General features: G+C 43.5%; 1 protein-coding gene across 2 annotated transcripts in view; it reads right to left on the minus strand.

Annotated features, from left to right (window-relative positions):
* foxo4 (forkhead box O4) overlaps positions 1 to 11,534 on the minus strand; it is a 77,714-nt gene extending 66,180 nt beyond the window's left edge. For both annotated transcript variants that reach the window (XM_038775977.1, XM_038775976.1), the window contains exon 1: positions 9,546 to 11,534. In XM_038775977.1, coding sequence (XP_038631905.1) covers positions 9,546 to 9,968 — 423 coding nt within the window. In that variant the 5' untranslated portion in view covers positions 9,969 to 11,534. The remainder of the gene's footprint in view (positions 1 to 9,545) is intronic.
* Positions 11,535 to 11,879: the final 345 nt, after the last annotated feature.

An 11,879-nucleotide genomic window follows, 5' to 3' on the forward strand; every position in this document is an offset into this window, starting at 1 on the left:
ACCAAGCATTCTCTTGAGTCCATACTTCCTAGGAACTCAAAGTTTAAGAATATGTAAGACTTGGGACAAAATTAGGCGTCAGAGGGATTTAGAGCTGTCAAGATGAAAATGAACGGTGCCTAAAGTTGCTTATAGTACACAGAACGAATATTACTGTATTGAAATTTTTATAGGAGTGAACATATTACTTAGGAGCAGTAGGCTAAGCTGCCCTTTAAGTCTTTTCTAGCATTCAATAAAATCATGGCTGATCTGATAGCAGTCTCAACTCTGCCTCCCCATCTTTGCCACCGTAAGCCTCGACTCCCTCGTCTATTAAAAATCTAACTCAACCTTGAAAAAAATTAAATGACCCAACCTCCACTGCTTCCGGTAGACGAGAATTCCACAGGCTAATCACCCTCAGAACAAAAGTTTCCTTGGCTCCCTCTGATAAGATGGAGACCTCTTATTATTAAACAGTGGTCCCCTAGTTCCAAACTCTTCCACAACTAAAAACATCCACCCAGTATCAACTCTACTGAGTTCCGTCAAGATCTTCTGTTTCAATAAGGTCAACTCTCATTCTTCAGTGCACCACTGGGTATAGGCCCAACCTGTTCAACTTTTCTTCAAGAAAAAGAGAGTCGAGTTAACCTCCTCTGAACTACTTCCAACACAAATTATATTATTTTTCCAAATGAGACCAAAACTGGACACAATACTCCAGATAGCGTCTCACCAATGTCTTATATAGTAAAACTTAGCTACTTTTATATTCTATTCCCTTTGCAAAAAATGCCAATATTCCATTTACCACCTTAATCCCTTGCTATACCTGCATATTAACTAACTTTTAGTCATTCAAGTACTAAGACACGCAGATTCCTCTGTACCACCAAATTCTGCAATCTCTCAACTTAAATAGTATAGTATACGCTTTTCTATTCTTCCCGTCAAAGTGAACAACTTCACATCTCCCCATACTCCGACTGCAAGTATTTTGCCCACTCACTTAACTGATCTATATTCTTTTGTAGACCATTTACCTCCTCTTGACAACTTACTATCCTACCCATCTTGGGTGTCATCAACAAATTTAGTCCCTTCATCCAAGTAATTGATCTAGATTGTAAACAGTTGAAGCCCCAGCACCGATCCTTGTGGCACACCGTTTGTTACATCTAGCCAACCCAATAAAGATCCAGTTACCCCTACTCTCTACTCCCGGTTAGCTAATCAACACTTATCGAAAACTAATTTGTCACTTGGCTAATCAACACTTTTATCTGTACTAATTTGTCACTCCATACATCATGAGCTCTTATCTTGTGTAGTAAACTGATCAAATGCCTTTTGAAAATCCAAACACACCGCATCAATAGATCCCCCTTTATCCACTTTGCCTGTTACTTCCTCAAAAGAACAAATTAGATAAAACACAATCAGTACGTTTTCCTTTCTGATGGTGATTAAGATTCTCTCCCCAAGTGTCTTTGGGAGAATTTTCTATAGTGAGAACAGACAAATAACTGCTCAATGCTTCTACCATATCCTTGTTTTTCATTAATAATTCCCAGACACAAGAGGACCACCACTCACTTCAGTTTCTCTTTTCCTGTTCAAATACCTGTAGAAACTTTTACTGTCAGTTTTGATATTTCTAGCTAACCTTCTCTTACATTCTTCATTATTTTAATCATTCTTCACTGGTTCGTAAAATCTGCACAAAGCTACCACTGATCTTCACAGATTTGTCACGTTTCTTTCAATTTAATGCTGATAAATTCCTTACTTAGCTACAGATTATGTTACTTTCTCATTGAGATAAATATTTATTAAAAGGAGTTATGACCATCTCCTTAAAAGTCTGGCACCCATGTCTACTCTCCTACCTTTTAACCTAGTTTTCCTGGCCTCCTTAGCTGACTCGGTCGGTCTTATTACCCATGGGCAGCACGGTAGTAGTGGTGTAGCCACCTGGGTTGGCCACTTCCCGACTTTAAAATGGAGATTCGCTAAGAATACAGGGAAATTCAGCCAAGGACAGAAAAACAAGCAGGTGCAAAATCTCCTGTATATTAGAACTTGCAGAACCCAAACAGCACTGAAACTGACGGCCATCGACATATTGATGAGCGATCCCCGGGAACAATTGGAACAGTTAAAATAATCGAAGCCAAGCCAGACTCCTCGGCGCCAGCAGGAGCCAAGACAAAGGAAGGCCAACAGACACTTAGTAACCGCCCAGCGATCAGGGAACAGCTCCAGTATTGGAGAAATTGATCAAGTGATCAGAACTCAGTCCAATCACTTGGAACCAGGCACGGGGTCTGCCCAAAAGGGCGCAAATCCCCTGGGGACTATAAAGTAGAGTCCCCAAGTTCAATTTGTTCTTCTTGGCAGCTCTCAAAGAACTCTTGACCGTGACTCTCAACTCAAAGAGACTTGCTTAGCAGCTGCATCAACAAGTAAGTGTCCAGTCAACGCATGCTACGAGATAGGCGCTCCTAACCATTAGTCCATACCAGCTGGAAGCCTGCAGACTCAGGGTCGAACAAGAGGCCAATTGTTCCCCTGACCTAGTGGGTCCCTTTTCCAAAGTTAAGTATTGGCCTAGTGAATAGTATTTTATGCATGAGTAGCGATTGACTGTGTATATAATAAATGTGTTTTGATTTGAACCTTACTAACTGGTGTATTGAGTTATTGATCAGCACTTGAACCTCATGGTGGTATCATAAAGATACCTGGCAACTCTAGAGCAAGGTTATAAAACAGAAATTAAGTGTACAGCACACTTAGCACAAATTAGCAACAGTGGTTAGCACTGTTGCTTCACAGTACCAAGGTCCCAGGTTAGATTCCCACTTGGCCCACTGTCTGTGCGAAGTCTGCATGTTCTCTCCGTTTTTGCGTGTTTTTCCTCCGGGTGCTCCGGTTTCATCCCATAAGTCCCGAAATACATGCTTGTTAGACGAATTGAACATTCTGAATTCTCCCTCTATGAACCCAAACAGGGGCCGGAGTGTGGCGAACAGGGGATTTTCACAGATACTTCATTGCAGTGTTACTGTAAGCCTACTTGTGACAATAATTACTTGTGATTACTATATTACCTTTATTTAGGTTTAAAATACAATTTTACTTGCACGCTTCTCACCTTCAAACTGAACAGAAATATCTCTCATTATAGTCACTGATTGGATTTGTTTATTGTCATGTGTACCGAGGTACAGGGAAAAGTATTTTTCTGCGTGCAGCTCAAACAGATAATTTAGTACATGAAAAGAAAATATGTAATAGGGCAACACAAGGTACATAATGTAAATACATAGACACAGGCATCGGGTGAAGCATACAGGAGTGTAGAATTAATCAGATCAGTCCATAAGGAGGGCCGTTTAAGAGTGTGGTAAAGCGGGGAAGCAGCTGTTTTTGAATGTTTGTGCGTGTTCTCAGTCTTTTCTATCTCCTGCCCGAAAAAAGAAGTTGGAAAAAAGAAGTTGGAAGAGTGAGTAAGCCGGGTGGGAGGGGTCTTTGATTATGCTCCGCGCTGTCCCAAGGCAGCTGGAGGTGCAAATTGAGGCAATGGATGGGAGGCAGAATTGTGTGATGGACGGGGCTGTGTTCATGGCTCTCTATAGTTTTTTGCGGTCTTGGGCTGAGCAGTTGCCATAAAACTGTGATGCAGCCAGATAGGATGCTTTCTATGGTGCACTGTTGCCTAGTAGCTCTTTTACTATGAAGCTATTGATTATACAGTCGCATTGTATATTACCACGTCTACAGAAGCCGGATCCCTGGTTGGCATAGAAGACTGCTCAAAGCTGAATACATTCTATGAACTACTTTTCCAGGCTACATTTGCCAATCTGATTTGTCTAATCTGAACATAGATTAAAGTCAACCATGATTATTGTGGTAACTTTCTGACACGCCCAATGTATTTGTTCCTGTATACTCTGTCCTATAGTGTAACTACTGTTAGGGAACTCACAACAATGGAGCTACACCTTCATTCGGATCATCTATCAAATTACACCAAACATTTCAATTTTTGGCCAGTTGAGAGTACAGCTCTTCTATCGACATTATTTATTGCTGTGAAAACATATTTCCTGTCTGTTACATAACACTACATTATAGGCAAATTTCTCCTGCCAGTCATCTGACATGTGGATAGCCTCTCCCACTAACAGAAATTGCTTTGGCAACAGGCAATTTGAGATCATTTCCAACTTCACTATCTGGGGAGAAAAGAGGCAGATGGATTGCCTACCCATATACAACTCATCCAACATTCATATGACTGATTTTACATATTGGTTCCAAGACTCGAGGGAAAAACTTAAAAAGATACAAGTCAAAAAATTCATGGTGCGTTCCAATTGCAACCTGTCAGATGTTTACTATTTTTTTTATAGACACACGCACACACAAACCGAGGGGGAGGCACGCGCACAGACAGACAGACACACCGAGGGAGAGAGACAGAGAGAGACACAGTACAAGAAACCCCACACACACACACACACACAGTGAGTGAGTGCGAGTACTAGATGACATACCCAAGGCCACAAAGAACATATAAATAGCTGAGGGTGGAAACAAGGCAAGTAAAAAAATTGTTTGAGAAACTGGCTCAGCACAGCAAATCCCAGCAACCAAAAGTATGGGAAATGATAAAAAGGCAAGGCCAGCACCAAAACCTGCAAATTGCCTTGCCAGCAGTGCTCCATTGGAGCTTCGCCACACCAAACATTAACCTGCTCTTTCTTCCCTTCCGCAGACCCCCTCACAAACCCACATTATATTACCAGCCCAAAGAGAAAGTGGGAGCTAGGTGGTCTGAAATTTTTGAAATCAACAGCAAGGGTTACAAAAGTACCAGTATAAAGATATGTTAACTTCAACCTGGATAGAGCTTAATTAGAAAAGTGCAGAAAGCCAAAGGCAGACTAGTCAATAAAATGTAGGTAGGCAGGGTGCAAAAGCCCAAGAAATTGGACAAACCAAATTTAGGTTTCTATCACAGCTGAGAGGAAATAGAATATTTCGAAAGCCCTGATGTGGAAAATGGTATAATGAGAAAGAAACAACTGAGACAGAGAAATTTGAAGTAAATGGGAAATTTAGTGCAAATGTGGCATGACGAGGTGCAGTCTGGGAGGTGGGAGTTGGTGCGTTATGTATAATAATAACTTTTATTGTCACAAGTAGGCTTACATTAACACTGCAATGAAGTTACTGTGAAAATCCCCTAGTCGCCACATTCCGGCGCCTGTTCAGGTACACCGAGGGAGAATTCAGAATGTCCAAATTACCCAACAGCACGTCTTTCGGGACTTGTGGGAGGAAACCCGAGCACCCGGAGGAAACCCACAAAGACACAGGGAGAACATGCAGACTCCGCACAGACAGTGACCCAAACCGGGAATCGAACCTGGGACCCTGGCGCTGTGAAGCAACAGTGCTAACTACTGTGCTACCGTGCCACCTTAAAGTCAGTGCAACATCGTTCCAAGGGATAGGATGGGAAACAAATCAGTGAAAGGCAAGGGTAGAGTAGAACTTTTAAGCAAAATGTATCATGTTCTATAGCATTCTGCCATACTGTTGCATAATTATTTACGGTGGCATCTGGCATGATTGACTGCACTTTATTGACAAGAGACAAGTTCTTCAGGCATTAAGACTAGCCATCCACCACGGTACATGGGGCTGATGCCAGAAAATTTCAATAACATTTCAACATTCATGTTTCACAGTAAATATCCAACAAACCTCTCATTCCACATCACAAATGCAATTTTAAAAACCATACATGGCTTTCTAATCATGTGGTGGAGGTGGCCTGGTTTGTCTCACACATCCAGGTATCAATCCACATTTACATCTAATTGATACAACCCAGCGCCTACTTACTGCAAATCAATCTTGTAACCTTGAATGGACATATCAAACTGCATACCAACAGAATAATACATTCTATTATTCTCTTTCTGCTGCTTCAATAAATAAAAGGACTAAAAGTGTATGTTCCACAGGGAACGTCACAGTAGATTTATCAGCACTTGCAATTTGCAAAACATGCCTACATTTGAGGTTAATTCTTCCAGAGTGGTATGGTACAGGTTTTATGAGAAAGCATTGAAAGATAAAGGTTTTCTGTCTGCTATTGAAACAACCATGTGAGACCAGAGGACGCTGCAGGACTGGAACCTGCAGGTCTACCCATAACCATTGTTCACGGACTACTCCAAATAAGAATACTTCATTATGTAACCGCGTTAGAAAAAAATGATTGTCTAACTGTGATTGTAATCAGAGGCAAGGTTGCAAATAGTTCTAATCGGTTACTAACAATACTCTGAATTTAAAAAAGATTACATATATTAATACAATAACTTCAATATTTTTCCCTTATGGCTTTGAGTAAATACAATGTTTGATGTGGTCATAAGGTGTTTTAGATGAAGGCCAGTCAACACTACCTAAAAGAAAGGTGCAACATAATATGCGCCAAAATCGTTCTAAGAATCAGCATGATGAGAGCACAAAGTAGAACGTGACCAGAGATATCAAAGAACATAAAGAAAAAGGAACAAGAAATGCAATATTTAAGATCTGTAATAGAGAGGGCACTAGAAGTCCAAAAAGATGTATAGCTATGCATTAGAAATTGCACAAAGACACAAACAGATGTTTGAAATGCTACATAGATCTTTCCCTTCTATGTTAAGACTGCCACTGAAAATACTGGGACCAACAGTACAGTGAGAGAGAGAGGGAGAGAGAGAGAGAGAGAGAGAGAGAGAGAGAGAGAGAGAGAGAGAGAGAGAGAGAGGGAGAGGGAGAGGGAGAGGGAGAGAGAGAGAGAGAGAGAGAGAGAGAGAGAGAGCGAGAGCGAGAGCGAGAGAGATTTGAACCCACGCTGCTGGCTTTGCTCTGCATCCTGAACCAGCTGTCTAGCCAAGTGAGCTAAACCAGCCCCCGACTATTGTTAATAGGATTATGCATACAGCTAATGGAACTTCCACTGACAGTAATCTGGTGAATAGTCACACACGTGGTCCCATCAGGGTACTTGGTTTTGGCCCTTTCTGCCTGGTTTATGGGCGATTTTCTTTGGAGGAAATTGGTATAGTTGGATGGAATACATTCCCCTCATTCGAGTAATGTCTGATAAAAATAGCTCACGGCAGAAGTCGGGCAACACATTATTAGACTCAAAAACTTCACGAGCATCAGCTGGGTGAATATGGCGGCATTTCCTGAACAGTCAGTGGCTCCTCAATGTACAACTGAGAAGTTGGTTAGCTCGACGAATTTGAGAAGCAGCGGCAGGCAGTCGCTGAGGATCTGGAGGAGAAGTGAACAGAGGGGGCTTTGGCCCCAATTCAGGCAGCCATGGACAAGATAGATCGGCAGATAAAGGTACAAGGTGCGACGATGCAGAAGATGGAGGTGGCGCTCTCTGCTCATATTAAGTGGATTATTTCCCTGGATGCAGGGATGGCTTTGCTAGCTAAAGAACCTAGAGTGCTAAAGTACAAGGTTGATTATCTGGAGTACTGCTCCAGATGGCAAAACCTTAGGATCATTGGACTGCCGGAGGATCTGGATGGCTCCAACTCCACATGGCTAAGATGTTCGGAAAGTTGGTGGGAGGAAAGAAGGCCTTTTCGACCCCACTGGAGTTGGACCGCACCCAAAGATCGCTGAGGCAGAAGCCCCAATCTAAGGAGCCATCGCAAGTGATCATAGTCAGGTTTCATTAATACCTGGATAACGTGAGGGTCCGGAGGTGGGCGAAGGATCATCGAGACTGTAGATGGAGGGCCATGCCATCAGAATATACAGTGATGTTGGGGCAGAGCTGGTGAGCGGCACTGAAGAGTTACGTGAGGTTTTGGAGTCAACTACAATTTATTGGGTGCATACTTAGAAGAGAGAAATTAGAACATATTGTAGTGACTGGGGAAATTGAGAGTAGCAGAGCAAGAGGGACACAAAGGGAGAGATAAGGCAACAACTTGAGAAGCAGAACAGGTAGGCAGCAAGTGGCACAGTGGTTAGCACTGGGACTACGGTGCTGAGAACCCGGGTTCAAATCCCAGCCCTGGATCACTGTCCGTGTGTCCCATCTTACAGATTGGTTCTTGATTATTTAGGGGATCAGGGGTTATGGGGAGAAGGCAGGAGAATGGGGATGAAAAAATATCAGCCATGATTGAATGGCGGAGCACACTCGATGGACCAAGTGGCCTAATTCTGCTCCTATGTCTTATGGTATGTAGTTTGCACATTCTCCCTGTGTCTGCGTGGGTTTCACCCCCACAACCACAACCCAAAGACGTGCAGGTTAGGTGGATTGGCCACGCTACATTGCCCCCTTAAATTGGAAAAAAAAAAATAATTGGGTTGCCATGAAAAATGCAGAGGCTTGATCGATGTTCTAAAACACTGTATCTGAAGAAGAAACTCCTGGTCTCTCCCAAGTTAGTGGATCATAGCCCGACCAGAAGTGAAAGCACTATAGCTGGCCTCAGTATCACAGCCAGAGGCTCTTAGGGAAAAAGAATGCACATATTCCACTCGAGTTGCATCTAGTGACAATGCTGAAAAGCACAACTTGACTTGAGGGCCCTACAAAGCCCTCCCTTGAAAAACCCGTTATAAAATTCAGTACAGAAGGAGGTCATTAAACTTGTCAACATGATCAAAAAGGTTGCTGCTGATGGTGTGGACATGTCCAACACAAGTCAATTCTAGATTATGTGGATCTCACTTTTAGTATAGATTATGCTAGAAACAGGAAAATCTGATCTTCCAAATACTTGGAAGCGAAATTTAAAAAGGTTGTTGGGAGTGGTGTTTGGGAAATCATGTGATCATCATCTGGAGGTTTGGTGGGGGGGGGGGGGGGGGGGGGGGAAGAGATTCTGAGGAGAAATCCAGATACTACCTTGGGTTCAGAACGGAGTGTGTGTATTTGACCAGTCATCTTGTGTGCTTAAAAGTGACCTTTTGTGTTAATGAGACCATTGTAGATTAAGTAGTAGTTTGTTTTCCATGTTAATCATTAAATCTGTGTATTTGTTAATCTAAGGGGAGAAAATAGTGCAGGAGTATTGTATAATAATCCAACATCATCATGTTTTTTTTGTTGTTAAAACTAATTAGCAGCCCTGTGACTCTCTTCCTCCACTTTTTAAAAAACAAAAATAAAAGTTAGTCTTTTGAGCCAAGGTTCCATTCTGGGATCTTCCCAGTTAGAACTCCAAATAGGATTGTAACAGGTGACAAAACCAGCCCGCAAACTGAGAAAACAGCCCGGATTCAAATTTGGGGATTTCTCCATGTAAAATCTACCAAGAATCATGGCCGCAAATCAAATTACCACTGATGCTCAACTGTAATACAATATGCCAGCACAAGTAATCCTGAATCAACAAGAGTTTCAGTAATTGAATCAAACAATAAGTCTCATGTTCTGGAATAAGCATCTGACAATTCGAAATAAACACCAAACTCCCCTATTCCAAAAGCTGCATTCTTACCTTCCATCCAGCTGAACTGTTGCTATCTCCTTTGTCCTTGAAATAAGGCACAGATTTGACCATCCAGTCATAGATCTGAGACAAAGTCAGCCTCTTGTCAGGAGAACTCTCAATTGCTTTGGTGATAAGGTCTGCATAAGATTGATGGCCCCATGCATTCCTTCTAGCGGAACTCTTCCGTTGAGCACTTGTTGCACCAACTTGGGAACAAACTTCTGCATTCAAACCAGTTTCACACTCCGATTTTACAACACTAGAATCAGAAACATCCTGCTTTTCTTCTTCGGGTGGGGTTCCTGAGGCAGAGTCCTCCTGTTTGACAGTTGTCAGATCTGGCCTCGGTAAAGGCCAAGTGCATGATCTGGGGCGGCTCTGTGGTTCAAAGTCAGGGTCGATCTCAGCCTGTGATGCTTCTTCAGCCATAATTACAAAATGCTTTTACACAAAAAAAATGTTAAATTCAGACACAATGGATATTTTATTTCCTTAAATAAGAGGCCATGACACCTGCCCTATAAAATGCATGCATTTTCCAATTCATTTAAATTTTCCACATCTTAGATTAAAAACAATTTTTATCTTTACTGTCCCAGTTATTTGTAAAGTCAAATACGTTATAGAAAGCACGTATGGAAATATTCGTGTTCTTTTCAGCAGTTCTAATTTTGATTTCAAGGGAAGGTCAATTTTAGTTTCAGATAATTAAGACAAGGTAATTACAACCAAGAGGAACACAACTGTAATATGTTCTGACACGTCCCATCCAGTATTTACACATGCTCCGCATTCAAAGTATAATACTCGAAACACTTTGCATCTTTCCTATGGAAAATGCGATTTGCTTATTATAAACCATATACTGCACGCCGGGTAGAATCCGATTTTATTTAAGCGTTGAAAGCGACGTTCACGAAATTATCTTCGATCTTACGCAGCAACCTGCCTGCCGACATGGCGATCGATCTTCAGTAAGAACGACGTAATGCATAAAAGGTGGGTGGGGGGGGACTTGCTTCGACATGGGAAGCAGTCAGTAACGTCGGTTTGAAGTTCGGTCAAAATTCACAAAATCTGTGTAAATGCAGAAGGCATCGTCTTCTTCCCGTGTAAAAGTATCCCAAAAATGGTGCGTTTGCACTCCGTGCTCCTATGCCACATACAGAATATTCCTTCATTTGGCGTAAGAAGGCAATGTGGTTTTTTTTTTAAAAGGGCAAGTGAAAATTGGTTCCTTCCTATTCCGTTTCTGCAGGTTGACAACTCTGGTCGGAGGTTTCACTGAATAAAACCGGGGGGGGGGGGGGGGGGGGGGGGAAGAGAGGGGGTAAGAGAGAGAGTTGAGAGAAACTTTAAAAAAAAATCAGTGTGCTCAGCAATCTGCGTCGGCGTGCAAAACCGTCCTGATTTCTCAAGGAGCCATTCGAAGTAGCGTTGTCTCCCAAGGCCTGCGGGCGGGTTGTCCTTTTTTTTTCTCTGAAGGGGGGCAGAGGAGCTGCTGCTTCTTCTGCCCTCACTCGCTGAGACCCGGCCTGGTTCCCGCCGCGGGCCACGGCCACAAGGCGCCTCCACTCCTACTCCGAGCGACCATCTTGACGACCGGGGGGGGGGGGGGGGGGGGGTAAAAACACCACCGATGGCAAAAAAAACCTGGTACCTCCAAGTTTATGGGGAAGGTTTCTCCGATTCGCCTACCGGACACCTTGACGGCTGTAGCAGGAGGAGGAGCGGCTGCGGCGGCCTCTGCCGGGACCGCCGACAAACTTCATTGGCAGCGACTCCACACCAGGGCCGCCAGTCGGATATAATAATAATAAAATCTCCCCCAAACCCGAGCCGCACCCGCTGGGGTTTTTTTTCCTCGATATAGCTTTTCTTTTTCACCTTTCTCTCTGTTTTGACCCGTTTGGCTTCTTTTGACGCGTATTCATGGCGTCGTTAACATCACCGCCTGACGCAAAGAGGGACGATGATTGAAGGGGGGGGGGGGGAGGACGGAAGATGGCGGCCTCTCCGCTGCGGCATGACGGGATTTGTAGTCCTCTCCAAGCCACTCTCCCAGCGTGCGGGCGCGAGGTCCGATGTCCGCGGAACTACGCTTCCCAGGGGCGCAACAACAACAACCTGGGTTCACACTGCGCCGCCTGAGGCGCTCCGGCTCTCGTCGCGCCTTTTGGCGGCCGGCTGGATCCGATCGTCGCCAGATTTGAGTCGTTAACGTTTTATTTCGGATGGGGTCACGTTCTTAGTTGAGCTCCAGTTGATTTGCTCGCTCGCTCGCTGCAAGCATAAAGCCAGTGTAAAGTGCCACGGCGATGGAGCTGACGCCAGGCATTC

Source organism: Scyliorhinus canicula, chromosome 17 (genome assembly GCF_902713615.1).
Source record: "Scyliorhinus canicula chromosome 17, sScyCan1.1, whole genome shotgun sequence".
NCBI classification, from domain to species: domain Eukaryota; kingdom Metazoa; phylum Chordata; class Chondrichthyes; order Carcharhiniformes; family Scyliorhinidae; genus Scyliorhinus; species Scyliorhinus canicula.